We start from the raw sequence: 14,723 nt of genomic DNA, 5'->3' as shown, positions 1-14,723 counted from the left end.
CATGTAATCACGTAATGGGTATTCAAATTCTGCAATTTTTTAAGAAAAGTATAGCAATAGGCTGCTCGAATTAAAGAGAATGAAATGCTTGTTAATACGGTGTAATTTTTATAAAAAAAAATATTAACTGCTCAAATTAAAGAGAATGAAATGCTCGTTAATACAGTGTATTTTTTTATAAAAAAAAATATTAACGTATGAAAAAGTTATAGCCGTTTGAAAATCAATAGGGAAGTAGGTTTATAAGTCAACAATATTGGATTTTCCTATTTTACTTTTTTCCCCACTTGTTCCCTTGTTTTTAGTTATGTGAATTATATATTTAAGGATCACTTAATATCAACCATTGATCTTGCAAATCAAGGGCCAAGCTTCTCTCCTACACTTCTTTCCTCTTGTACAATAACCTTTCTCACTTTATTGTTAATAGTTGATAAAAATGATGTAATACCATAAAAGAATAAAAAAGCTGTAAACCATAAAAGAAAAGTAAATTACGCGTAGAGACGTGGTTATGAAATTATGAATTTCTAAATATGGTCAATATTTGTTGCCATTCTAGAAGTTGATTGGTGGTTTTCAAAAAGAAATACAAAACTATTAGCTAATAGTTTTAATCAAAGTATCATTTGTGTACATACTAATGAATTTATTAATATTACAAATAACCAATGTAGTTGTTTCAACTAGAACCTCTTTTCCTATTCCATCTTGCCACCTCTAGTTGTTGGTTTGCAAATTTATTTGGTAATCTTACTAGATATACAAAGAACCATAGATGTTAACACTCGCGTGCAGGTGTGAAACGGAGACCAGACCAGGAGACGCTGAGATATTTCTGTCATCAAACAAGTTTGATACGCGCTGTTTGCATCGACTTAAAACATAAGACTAGTGAATAAATCTTTTCAAAGATGGAGCGAATGATGGTACGCAGTACGCTAACAACGATAGTTGCCCCAAATCTTGCAACATCAATGTTTGCCCCCCAGATAAATACAATATTTGGATGTATATAATAATTACTAAAGACAAATACTATAAACGAATAAAATTAACAAAATACAGTAAATGTGTTCTCTGACATAAATAAAACCAACAAAACTAAAAGAAAAAAGTTGTATAAAAACAATGACCAAACAATATTTTACAAACAAGAAAAAACTTACCATCTACATGGACAACTGAATCTTAGGATGATGCTTGTTGTTGATGATGTACAAAGTCAACAAACTAAAAGGAAGCCGATAATAAATATCGAAAAACTTAAGCCAAAAATGCAAAAAACTTCTCGCCAAGACAACTTTTTTCTCACAAAATGCTTCAAGTAGGATAGGCACAAAAGGGTAATCACCATCCGTGGTGGTGCCGCCCAGCGGCTGGTTGTCTGAGCCGTGAGAATTATGGTTCTCGGGGACAAGTGGCGGCTGGCCCGAATTACTGAAAGAGCCGCCAGGGTTTGACTTTGACCCGTTTCCGTTAGGAGCGTCATCGGTACCTTCTCTATCGTCTTTTGGTTCACTAGAGCCGCCATCACCACCGCTACCACTACCACTGCCGCTGTTGTCGTCGCCAGGTTTTGGGATTCCGGGAACTAGATCTTCCCGGGCTTCTACACCGACACGCCTCAAGTGTAACTGTCACCATGTTTATCACAAGTTTGAGACACCTTTTGTAAAATCATCTAATCCTATTCGTATACGAAAATAATAATAATAATAAGAGTAAAGTACACGGATAGCCCCTGTGGTTTTTCAGATTTGGTCCCTAGCTTTTTAAAAGTACACGGATGGTCCCTGTGATTTGCAATTTGTAACGGATTTAGTCCCCAACCAACAAATCTAAAGGTTTCAGGAGGTCCAAGTTAGGGACTAAATGCGTTACAAAGTGCAAACCACAGGGACCATCCATGTACTTTTAGCAAAAGTTGGGGACTAAATGCGTTACAAAGTGCAAACCACAGGGACCATCCATGTACTTTTAGCAAAAGTTAGGGACTAAATGCGTTACAAAGTGCAAACCACAGGGACCATCCATGTACTTTTAGCAAAAGTTGGGGACTAAATGCGTTACAAAGTGCAAACCACAGGGACCATCCATGTACTTTTAGCAAAAATTGGGGACTAAATGCGATACAAAGTGCAAACCACCGGGACCATCAAAGTACACGAATGATCCCTTTGGTTTACCAAAATTTTGGATTTGGTCCCTAGCTTTTCAAAAGTATACGGATGGTCCCTGTGGTTTGTACTTTGTAATGTATTTAATCCCTAGCCCACAAATCTAAACGTTTCTACAAGTCCAAGTTAAGGACTAGAAGTGTCACAAAGTGCAAACCACAAGGACCATCCGTGTACTTTTAGAAAAAAAGTGGGGCTAAATGTGTTACAAAATGCAAACCATAGGGACCATCCGTGTATTATTAAAAAAGTAGGGACCAAATCCAAAATTTTGATAAACCACAAGGACCATCCATGTAATTTAATTCATAATTATACTACTTATGTACCTTAAGATGGAGATTAATTTCATCCGGGCGCGAAAGAAATGGAAAATCGCCACCACTTTTAATGTATGCTTTTCTTGCACCAGGAAACTTTTCACTTACTTCATCTTTGAGTTGTTGAGGAATTGCGCATTTGTCGTTTGTCTTAAAAAGAAACAAAAATATATATATAAATAACATAAGTGCATTTGTACTGATAAATGCATATATTATTATGAGTTATGTAAGCATACGTCGATTATAGTGATCACAGAATCTGAAAGCATGAGCGGTCCAATCGATGCATCATCACTCGTTAAAGTCAACCTTGAAGCCAAATCTTCCCTTGAGAGGGTCTCAACCTGCATGTTTTGCACTTTTCAGCTCCAACGGGGTGGGCCGTGGGGGATAAAATAAGGATAATAATAACTTGAGTAAAGTATATGGATGGTCCCTGTGGTTTACCAAAATTTTGGATTTAGTCCCTAGCTTTCCAAAAGTACACGGATGGTCCCTGTGGTTCGCGCTTTGTAACACATTTAGTCCCCAGCCAACAAATCTAAAGGTTTTAGCACATCCAAGTTAAGGACTAAATGCGTTACAAAGTGCAAATCACAGGGATCATCTGTGTACTTTTGGAAAAAGCTGGGACTAAATGCGTTACGAAATGCAAACCAAAGGGACCATCTGTGTACTTCTGGAAAACTACGGACTAAATCCAAAATTTCGGTAAATCACAGTGACCATCCAAGTACTTCACTCTAATAACTTTCTTGTATTGTTGCCCTTTTAACCTATTTACCTATAAATGGCTTGGTTTTGGTAACGTTTTATCTCTAACATGTTGAGCTAAAAGATTTAACTAGAAAGGATACAAGTTAAATGGGTCAAATTGGCCGAACGTGTGTCTTACTGTACTCATAAAACCTCCAAAACTGACTTATTACTAAAAAAAGTTGCATTATTAGTGAAATAATATACTCTTTTTTTTCAAATCAAGTTGGGCAAACCGGGCCCGTTTTGACATGTTACCCAACCCGACAAATAAAGTCAAAATTGCAAACCGAGAAACATAATGACAAAACACTATCCCCTTCACTCTTTTACTTGGTGACGTATTGATCGTAATAAGTCACCTTGTTTAAAAATACAATTCTATAGAAAACGAAAGGCCATTTTGCAGCTACATTATTAGAAAAGAGTTAAATATTGTCACCTGTGCAACAACGAAGTCAACAGAATCAGCAATAAATGGTTCATGTGGACCACTCGGTATTCCTATTAAGACGTATCGTTTCAGCAAAAAAGAAGGGGTCCAACTAACACTGCAACATGAAGAGCAGAGATGGAAACACAAGTTAGTATTTCTTTTAAGGCTGCAAACGAACCGAATGAATTCGTTTGTTAAGGAACTATATGTGTTCACGAACTATTCATGAACACCTACCGAACGATTATTCTGTTCGTGTTCGTTTGTTAATTTTAAGGTGACGAACAAAAACTAATGTTCATGAACATAATGAAAACAAATGAACACAAACAAGTGTTCATGAACAAAATATATAATACACTAATACTTATTAAATATGTTATTTGTCGGAATTTTAAAGTATTTAAATAAAATATAAAAACTGAAAACACTATTGAGCTATCGAACACAAACGGACACGTTACCGAACATTCACGAACATAAATGAACGAACGCGTCCTCTGTTCCTGTTCGTTCATTTAACTAAATGAACGAAATCTCTTGTTCACAAACTGTTCGCTGAACGTTAGTTCATTTGCAGCCCTAATTTCTTTTACACTTCAAACATCTGTGTTTGGGGCAGTAAAACAGGTGGAACGGTAACAGTTCAAAGAAGTTCGGTTTTAGCAGGTGCAAAAACTTTTTTTAACCATTATTTTTATAAATTACTAATAATATTACACTACCCATGACTTTGGAGTTTTGACCATGTTTGACTGGTATTATTTTAGTTAAATCTTCTAGATAATATGGGTGGGTACATACACGGGAGCCCAAGGCATGGCAGCTGCAAAATATTTTGTCTCCAAAAACGCGTTCGAGAGTACCAATGACTTTACTCGTCTTGGTCGGTGTTGTGCGAAGAGTAGTGCTAAGAATCCCCCTAGAGACGTACCGTAAAGATGTATCTGTTACAAAAGAATCATTTAACATATTATATCAAAAAAACTCATGCTAAGATAACAATAACAATAACAATAACAATAACAATAACAATAACAATAATAACAGCAAACTTCAAACAGTATGGTGGAAATAAGTAGATGGATTTATATAGCGAGTCGTATCTTACATGGTGGACATCGATAACATCCAAAAACTTCTCAAATGCTTGAACCCACTCTTGGCTGTTCCATACGCGGGGAATATCAATGGAAATCACTCGATAACCCTGAGAGAAAAAAAAAAAAAAAAAAAAAAAACCCTCAACAAATTTGCTAATTTAACTAATAAGTGTTGATACAATACAATTGTTCATGAGAAAACACTTGTGATAGGCTTTTGTTTTGAATTACCATGTCATCCATAAAATTCACTTTATTTTGAGGAAATTCTTCAATGGAAAGCATACTTATTAAAGGCGCATAGACCTCGCTTGGGGTCTAGGCGCAAAAAGCGAGGGCCTGATAAAAAAAAACGCGCAATGAAATTTAAAAAGAAAATATTATGTATCTAAAAAATAATACTATTCTTCAAATAAAATAAACAAAAGCTATTATATAACATTTAATATAATCTATTTAGTACCAAAAGTTCTAAAATATTAGTGCAGAAAAGTAGGTTTCCTTAGATAAAAGTAGAAATTTGGCTGGAATCTTGCCAGAATTTAAAGAATTTGGCCGGAAACACTCCGGAATCTAGGAATCTCGTTGGAATATGCGCCTGAACCATCACCTGGAGAATTAAACCGCAATTGCCTTGCCTCGCTTAGAAAATTAGGCTAGGCGCAAGAGGCGATGGCTTTAAACAACTATGATGGAAAGGTAATCATTGGGGACTTACCTTCATCGAGAGCGCCATGATTTGTTTATAGTACACATCAGCTGTACCAGCGGTGCCCGGAAGACATATTAGTGGAGGCACTACTTTAGGACCAAAATCATAATATCTCCATTGCTTCGTGCCAATCTGTTACACAAGGTAAATTATAACTTCTACTAAATGCGAAATTCAAACGGTATTACAAGGGCCTCGCCAAATCCTAACTATAGGTATATAGAACAAAAGTGATTGATTAATCCACAAAAAGATCAATTTCAAAAACATAAGAATGCTCAGCCAACTAAATGTTCTTCATAACTTCATCACAGCTTAATCAGTTGATCCAACATCAAGATCATAAGTGAGACAATGTGTCACAGATTTTGATCTAAACCTAATACAAAATTTTATAATTACCCAATTCAAATATCCAAATTAGCCCATTTGATATACAAATTTCAAGACTTTATCACACCCACATGAAATCAGACTCACTGAGACAAATCATCGAACAGTTGGTGCTCAACAACAACTGAACATACTAATCGATACCCAACTGAAACAGTTATTTAACAAATTGAATTATTGAAAGATCGGAAGGATTGATAATCAAAAGAACTTACAGGGATCTTGTGAAGAGGGACTTGCGACTTGAAGTAGATGTAATCACCAGGTGCAGAAAACCCGCCTTTCATTGCTGCTGATTTTGATGAAGATCGTTACTAAATTTGCAGCCCATTAAGTGTTGATTTGTTCGGAGAATCTTGTAGGTTCCTCGTTTTCTATTTTACATGATTGAAGGAAAAGATGGATGAACCACGTGATCGGGGCCCCGGATATGAATACATCGTGCAGGCTGACAGATAAGAGTTCAACCTAATTGCACATTTTTTTTTTTTTTTAGTAAAATTACCAAAATCTTCCCTGAGTTTTAAGTTTGTTTATCGGTTTCATTTAAAATGACTTTTATTTAAAATGACTTTTTTTTTGGAGTAATTCATCTTTGGCATTTTTTGTCATTTTCATCCAAACAACTAACTTAGTTTACTTTTTATGTTAAGTTGAAGGATATTTGGATGAAACTGGCAAATATAAAACCTCAGGGACGATTTTGACAATTTGCTCAAACTCTTTTTAATTTCTTTTATTTGATTAATTTTGTCACATATATATAAAACAAAATACACATGCAGTTTATAAAAAAATAATAGTTTTGTCACATAAATTTTATAAATTTTCATCCAAACTACTAACTCAGTTTATTTTTTATGTTAAGGTGAAAGACGTTTTAAATTTTATAAATTAAGACAGAAATTAATATCCGGTTTTATATATAGATCAGTTTTATAAAGAGAAAACAATATATAAAATAAATATCAATGGTATGCAACACATAACAATCGATTACAACTTTTAGTATTTAATCAAGTGTATAGATAGAAAAATTGTAAAACGTTACATATTTTTAAATGTGTTGAGCACCTAACAAATATGTTGCAAAAACAAAATATTTATCTAATTAAGATTATGAGGGTAACTAACTAATATTTATTCTGAGTGGTTTGAGTAAAGAAACTTTTGGTTCATGTCATTATACTTACTATTTGGTGGGTAATTTTAAAGTTTGGTAATGATACACTGTTTGATAGGGGGCAGTGGCTTCTGTTTTCTGTTAGGAGCGAATTTAAAAGAGTAGAAGATGAATTACAAACTTGGTACATATAATAAGATTTGTTTAATTGACCTTTTTTCTGTAAGGTCACTAGCATTTTAGTTTTATAAAATTTAGAGGTTGAAGTAAATTTTATTTTTATAAAACTGATGTATATAAAATTGGAAATTAATTTTTGTCTTATTTTATAAAATTTAAAAGATCCTTCAATTTAATAGAAAAAAATAACTGAGTTAGTGGTTAGATGAAAAATTATAAAAAATATTTGACAAAACTACTAATTTTTTATAAGAATTGCATGTATATAATGTTTTATATATATGTGATAAAATTAATTAAATAAAAGAAATTAAAAAGAATTTAAATAAATTGCCAAAATCGTCCCTGAGGTTTTATATTTGCCAGTTTCATCCAAATATCCTTCAACTTAACAGAAAAAGTAAACTAAGTTATTGATTTGGATGAAAATGACAAAAAAATGCCAAAAGTGAAGAGCTATTTATGGTAGGGTTGTGACGGGTCTCCGTTTAACTCCATTAAAGCATCGATTCAATTGCATGTTTCGTTTTCAGTTAGATCGATTTACTTTGTTTTTGTTTAACCTATTTATGGTGGTACAAAATTCAGTTGAAGCTCCGGTGAGTTCTCCGATGACCAATCTGGTTCTGCATGTCAATTAATCTTATTGATTGGTGGTTCTCCACTACATTCAGTTTCCCAAAGACCAAACAATTTAAAACCCAGTTATTCAAACCCCTTTCAATTCATAGATCACAAAACGAAAAGTTACATTAGTCATCAACAGATTAATCATATATCTTTTTTTATATTGCTTAATTTTACATGTATACACGCTCATCAATTGCAGATTTAATGAAACCTTAACCCCCAATTTCGTGCACTTTACTTTATTTGCAGAAATACTAAAACCTGAATTCTCCATCACGTTGATTTGTTGTTGATCATTGTTGTTTCAGGTAAAATTTGCTAATCCTTTGTGTATTTATATGATTGGTTAATTTAAATTGATGTGATTTAGGGGTTAAAAAATTGAGTTGGTTTTAGGGGCTTTTTTTAGGGGGCATCGAGCTAACTATATTTAAGTTGTTATAATTTTATTTGTTGTATGTAATTATTGTGTATATAGCCCATGGCTTTATAGCCTAGTAGCATTCTTGGGGTGGAATAAGACTTTGAGACCTATAGGTCTTGGCTTCGATTCCTACAAGGGGGTTTTCCCATATTTATTGGGTTTCCTCCTGAATTGGTGTATAGGCATTATGCCTAATGGGGATGGATATGATCGGATGGTTCCGCTGGTGGCACGATGATACTCCAGTGGTCCGTCAGTGATCCAAATTAGCCGTTCAAAAAAAAAATATTGTGTATATAGAATCAGTGTTGAAGTGGGGTTATATTTGCTTTAAATGGTATCTTAGGAAGATTGTTACATTAAAGGCTATACCTATACCTAAACCACTAGATGTGTATATATTATATGCAATTATGCATCGGCATAAATAAATAAAATGTACCCAGATGAAAAGCTTTATCATGCATGTATAGTAGAGAAGGAAAAAACAAAAACCACGGTGTTTCTGTCTTTTTTTTTTTTGTTAAATTTTGAAGTCAATATTCAAAGTATATTTGAGAAAACTGATAGTGGTTCGAACTCGAGTTATTCATTTCAATCTTAGTTAATAAAATGAATATAGTAAGCCTTTAATTATCTTTTTGACTTTCCATTTTTAGAACCAAGTAGCCTCAACCAAATCAGTATGAAGTTGTGATTATTTGCATTAGAAGGTTCAACACATTGTGGGAAGTTGAAACGTCATTATGGGGGTGTGGCAAGTTGGTTACGAAAGTGTTTAGTGAGTTTTGTATAATCTCTTTTGGTTCTAAGAGGTAGGTATACCAAAAATAGGGAAAATCTTTTTTTTAACAACAAATTTATTTTAATCTTTATCGTGGACTTGAACCCAAAACCCTCCCTTTCCAAATCCAGGTGTTTAAAGATTTTGTTTTTGCCAATAGACCACCACCCAATTAGTAAATAAGGAAAATCTTAAGATGCCTAAAAACAATTAGGGGATGTCATGTGTACCAAATATAGTCTTTGACTTAAAACTTGGTCTTTCTTTCTTTATGTAGCTTTTGTACATGTAGTCATGAAACGTAGACTATTAGGCCATGGGGTGTACTCTAACATCTAGAGTGTTAACAATGACATAGCATGTTAACTAACATTGCAAACCACTCCCTCTTTGTGTTAAAGTGCATTTAATGAGTTATGTGTTAACATGTTAACCCAATGTTAAGAGATTATATTAACTATTATTTTATTTTTAGACAAAAACCCAATGTTAAAGTGTATTGAATGAGTTATGTGTTAACATGTTAAACCATTTCCTTAGAGTGAGACAAAGTGAAATGAGGAAAAAAAGTTGATGTGTCACTTAGGTGGAGTTAAGTTAGGTTAAAGTATACCCAAAGACCTTACAAGGTGAAATTTAACCTTTCCACATATAAATTGTTTCTTTTTATGAGGGTGATATCAAGGATCTAGCAACCTTGAACTTAACTTAAAAGGGTTGCATCATTGTACATAATCTTTTTTCCATTTGAGGCTGTTGTCGTGGCATTTTACAATTTTGCAAAATTCTCTGACCAAAGTATCAAATCATTTGTATTCATGTTCACCAATTGAAAAAGATGTTTTTAATGTATTGGATTGTGTTTTAGGTAGTAAGTCCTGAATTGTTTTGTTAATGGTTGTGGTATTGGAAGTTATCACAGGTCAGGAAGGGAATGTTTGGTCAGATTTGTGGCAAAAAGAAAATGTATGTGTTTATTTTTCGTGCAATATGAGAATACAATCTAGATATACTTTTTTATATGTTTTGATCAGTTATCTTTTAAGTCTGATATACTTTCATGTACACTACCTCACATGTGCAACTTGTAGGTTATTTTGACTAACCCAGATGGTATGTATGTAGAGAGAGAAAGAGGAGAAAGATACTAAGGGGATGCGGAGTGGTTTCGGTAAACCACCTTTACCGATTCGGTAAAGTGTGGCCACCCCACCGCCAACATATAGTTTGCCGATTCAGTTGGGTAAATCGGTGATGGAACACCGATTCGGCAAGAGGGAGAAGGAGAGAGAGGGAGGGTATTGTGGGTGGGGTCCATTCCTATCTCAACCAATCACATCTTTTTCCTTTTTTTTTAAAATAGTTTACCACTTCACCAAGTGTTTAAACCATTGCCAACATTTTTCACCAAAGTTTAAACACTTTTGCCTAATTGACATGGCGCGCTCTCATTGGTCGGTTTTTTGGTTTGCCACTTTAAAGTGTTTAACCACTCCTTATACCCTAACCCATAAAGATTTGTAGCTGGATAAGGGATGCCATAGTGGATGGTACAATGAGGGAAGGTTGTAGCAGAAGGGAAAGTTGTTGTTCCCATTCCACCACAAGCTTTAAGATGGCTAGCGGTATCGACATAACCAAATTATTTTTTAATTTATAACAAATGTAGTTATTTCGGTGAAGCCGGCGGTTTGAGTTTATCGCGCATGTATATTGCCTAATTTGGCAGGAAACATAACTTCGGTAGATCATTTGCTAGAGTTTAGGGGAATTTTGTGTGGTGTACGTTTAGAATTAAGATTAGATGAAGGCATTGTTAGTTATGTGGATGTATGATCCAATATTTTAAGTGTTTAGACTATGGTATTCAATGTAATTATTATTATTATTTATTACAATCTTGAAGGTGATTTTGTCTTGATTTTGTAGTCAGAAATGAAAAATGAATGACTAAATTCCCGACACAGGACCACATGAAATAATGGGTCTCCCGTCGCAACGCACGAGCGACAACTGAACTTAGCGACATGAAATAATGAGTCTCCTGTCGCAACGCGCGAGCGGCAACTGAACTTAGCGAGCGCCTTGTCCCGCCGACGCAACGCGCGGCGGGCAAAAATCTAGTTATAACTAAAATACAAAACTAATATAAACAATGATTAAAAAACAAAACACAACAATTAAAAATGATATATTATATATGATTTGCTATCATATGTAAAGACACATAAGGAATCCATACTACAGTATGAAATAGAGGATACACGATCTATAACTTAAGTAACTCAAGCCCTCTTTCACATGCTCACATAGCCAGAGGCGGATTTATTCATTCTTCAGGGATAGGAAGGCGCTCACTAAGAATAGGTTAGCCAGGGGAAAAATATATATTTTAAGAATAAATAAACTAGGCCCCATGTTTATTTCAGTAGTTTCATAGAGGATACAAGATATGTAACCTAAGTAACTCAAGCCCTATTTCAAATGCTCATGTAGCAAGGGGCGGATTTATTCATTCTTCAGGATGGGAGCCTACTCACGAATAAGCTAGAAAAGGGAAACATGTATATTTTAAGAATATACTAGTAATTTTCTCTTGTGTATTGTCGCGACATCGAAACGTAAAGTAACTTGAATTTACACCGTCTAATGAAAGCGTATTATATTTGACGGAACTCGTTTCGAACAAAATTTACGTCAAAACATACACCAACTAAAACACATTAAAATAAGTATGACAGCGTTTATATTTTGACCCGACATAATTTACGTCGAAGTGTAAACCAACTTGAGTTTATACCTGAAGGGGTATGGTCCCAGATCTTGCACCTGGCTTAGGCGCAAGTGACCATCACCCGGTTTAATATCCCACTCGACAAAGGAATATGCCTCAGTCCGTGCGGGTGCGCGCAGACCTGGTTTGCTTTCCCACTCGGACAAAGATGAGAATCTCATCTTGTGTATGAAAATGGCTGTTTTGGGCAACATAGACAGAATGCGGTGGTTGCTACTAAAGATGGTAGTTGTTGCTATCATCTGAATCCACATCTTCTACAACTGTCGTGTTACTACATTTCACACATTGCCATGTACAATCCCGACTGGGCGCGCACGGGGATGACATCGGGTGATGCAACCTTCCAAGGCTACAGTACCGCACGGGCGAGCGCTGGGACAGCGAAGGAAGTGCAGAGTAATGTGTACGTATACAATCTACCCAACACATGATGCGGTCTTGTGCAAGCTTGCAAAGCACACCTGCAAGGACGACATCTTATTATAATGCAAGTGTAATTGTCGCTTTGACTTCTGTGACCAACCAATGAGCGGTATGCCTTGACACTGACAACAGTGGTCAGCTGACCGTCCAATACGCGGCTACCCGGTCCACAAACAGAGCTCCCACTTGCATAAAGCTGATGAACAGGCTGACAGCCAAAGCTAGTAGACCACGTGGCGGCCGCTCCTTCGTGCGCTTGGCACAACGGGACACGTAGCACCATCTGACACTTCTGCACACCTGCCAGGTCTATGGAAAAGCTGCAAGTTGTCATTCAGGCCCAAGGCCCATCAAGCGGCCCATTGGCCCTTCTCCTTCACTCTTCGGCTATAAATACCAACTTCAAACCAGGTTTGAGGTAAGGCGAATCTGCTCACTCACACTTACTACTTAATCATTTGTCTTGCTCCCAAAGCAAATACTTATTCTCACACCGGAGGGTGGTAACAAGGAGCAACCCCCACCCCATTCTCCTTGTTGCGAGTCACAGTGTGTTCACTGTGCAGGTGACAGATTGCAGGACGATCCAGCCATCGATCGAGGAAAGAAGGGATTAATCCTATCTAATGAGACTTGACCCGTGGACTAACCTCTTGGTTAACCATTGTTTCTTCATTAGCGCCCACCGCTATTTCTACTAGCACTATCATCTCTTCTTTTCAAAGATCATGTCTGATCATCAAAACATCCCCAACCCAGAGAAGGAACCCTTTGTCCCGGCAGTGGTCGGACAGGCGGGGAATGCTCCCCCTAACCAACCAATAGGCCAAGTCGGCTCATCTACTCAAGGAGCAAACATCTCGGCGAATTTTCCATATATTCCCCATTTCACACCTACCATATACCAGAAGAGGTGGATCCCCACTCTTGGTTTTTAAAGCAACAAGCTGCTCTAAGTGCAGTATACGCCTAGATCTGGGCGGGCACGCAACAGACTGTAAAACGTACAACCGCACCAATCACATCGGCGCCCAGCGTTCTTTAGTACGAGGCACTACCCCAACAGCATCCTGTGCCTAGGGAACGGCGCGAACAATATGGTGACTCATATATGAGTCAACATACGTTAGATGAAGGGGATTCAACCTATGGATCTCGGGAAAGAGCCTCAGCACACTTTCGGCTGGGGTCACCAACACAACAAGGGCGGGAATTCGATAACCGCCGAGGGTCGGGCACACATAGCCGTCTTGGGGCGCATCCCAACGACGACATCAATGACAGGACCGACCCTGAAGACTCCACTTATTACGCGGAGTCAAACAACATTTTCAGCCGATTAGAAGACCGGGTCGCGTACATACATGCGCAACCGCGCACGCATTATGATCGTGCTGCGAAGTACGGCTATAGATCGGTCTACCGACCGAAATCTGCTGCGGGAAATTCCAAATTTAAAAAGGAAACTGCCTTGGCACCACTTATGCGGTCAAAACTTCCACCCAGTGTGGGTAAATATAATGGGTTGTCAGACCCCAGCAACCACATCGGTGTATTCACCGGTGCCGGCCTCGTTGGCGGTTGGACGCACCCGCTATGGTGCCACCTTTTTGTCCAGACCCTTACGGGAACCGCAAGGGCATGGTTCGATAGCTTACAAGTGGGCTCACTAGTATCATATGAAGATGGAGATTTGAAGGAAAAATTTCTTACTCACTTCAGCCAGCAATGACACAACGTCCGTGATACGACGGAGGTGATGAATATCTGGCGCAGGGACAATGAAGGCTTAAAGACTTTCATCACCAGATTCAATAAGGAGTACCTCGAGATCGGCGAGGTATCGGACACACTTGCGCGCGCACATTTCGTCAAGGCTGTCAAGCATGATGAAATGGTCAAAAAAATTTCCGGTAAGGAGGGCTTACCAAAAAATGGGATGACGTTATGGCGGCAGCCAAAACGTTTGCCCAAACCAAGCGCTTCTTACTCCAAAATAAAGACAAAGATTGCACTTCTCATAAGAACTCGTGGACGCGTGACCACGAGACCTAATTGTATGATGCGCATGGGTCGTAGGCGGATGCCAGATCTACGATCAATAATGTCACACGCCAACTGATGGCGGAAACATCGGGATGAGACAAAATAGATTGCAAGAGACTTCATAACACTATGTGACAATATAGTTTAAAACTCAAATTTCATAGATTGCTAAAATGTCATACAAGAATCGAATACAAACAACATTGTTTCAAACATATAATACAAAGTAGATTAATCTAAGTGTGTTTCTAAGTCCACTTAAGTCTTGTTTCTTCACTTAACATCATCTTGTCTATCGAACCTGCAACGTGTATTAAAATATGATCAACAAAAAGTTGGTGAGTATACAAGTTTGATACATAGCATAAAAATAGGTACAAACGTGATTGTATAAACGTAAAACGTATAAATGT

The 14,723-nt window shown here is 36.8% G+C and overlaps 1 protein-coding gene across 2 annotated transcripts; it reads right to left on the bottom strand.

Annotated features, from left to right (window-relative positions):
* Positions 1 to 1,019: 1,019 nt before the first annotated feature.
* On the bottom strand, positions 1,020 to 6,351 carry LOC110920176 (maspardin). Of its 2 annotated transcripts, XM_022164408.2 has the most exons (8): positions 6,119 to 6,351; positions 5,517 to 5,642; positions 4,807 to 4,905; positions 4,500 to 4,642; positions 3,702 to 3,810; positions 2,740 to 2,847; positions 2,510 to 2,650; positions 1,020 to 1,637 (listed from the first exon to the last, which is right to left on the bottom strand). In XM_022164408.2, exons 1-8 carry the CDS (start codon positions 6,188 to 6,190, stop codon positions 1,173 to 1,175), a joined length of 1,263 nt encoding a protein of 420 aa, XP_022020100.1. In that variant the 5' UTR covers positions 6,191 to 6,351; the 3' UTR covers positions 1,020 to 1,172. The 2 variants fall into 2 exon arrangements, with proteins under 2 accessions (XP_022020100.1, XP_035839294.1); XM_035983401.1 differs by lacking the exons at positions 5,517 to 5,642; positions 6,119 to 6,351 and adding an exon at positions 5,030 to 5,131.
* Between the last annotated feature and the right edge of the window lie 8,372 nt (positions 6,352 to 14,723).

This window comes from Helianthus annuus, chromosome 2, assembly GCF_002127325.2.
Source record: "Helianthus annuus cultivar XRQ/B chromosome 2, HanXRQr2.0-SUNRISE, whole genome shotgun sequence".
In the NCBI taxonomy this organism is placed as follows: Eukaryota; Viridiplantae; Streptophyta; class Magnoliopsida; order Asterales; family Asteraceae; genus Helianthus; species Helianthus annuus.
Note: the sequence above shows the minus strand (reverse complement) of the source record. Positions and strands in the feature narration are given on the sequence as shown.

Bases quoted from the DNA above. Each gene is read 5' to 3' on its own strand.
- LOC110920176 (XM_022164408.2), bottom strand. From the start codon at position 6,190: ATGAAAGGCGGGTTTTCTGCACCTGGTGATTACATCTACTTCAAGTCG. The intron at 5,643-6,118 runs GTAAGTTCTTTT...CTTGTGTAACAG, and splicing joins TCCCTCTTCACAAGATCCCT to ATTGGCACGAAGCAATGGAG. The intron at 3,811-4,499 runs GTATGTACCCAC...TTCATGTTGCAG, and splicing joins GCCATGCCTTGGGCTCCCGT to TGTTAGTTGGACCCCTTCTT.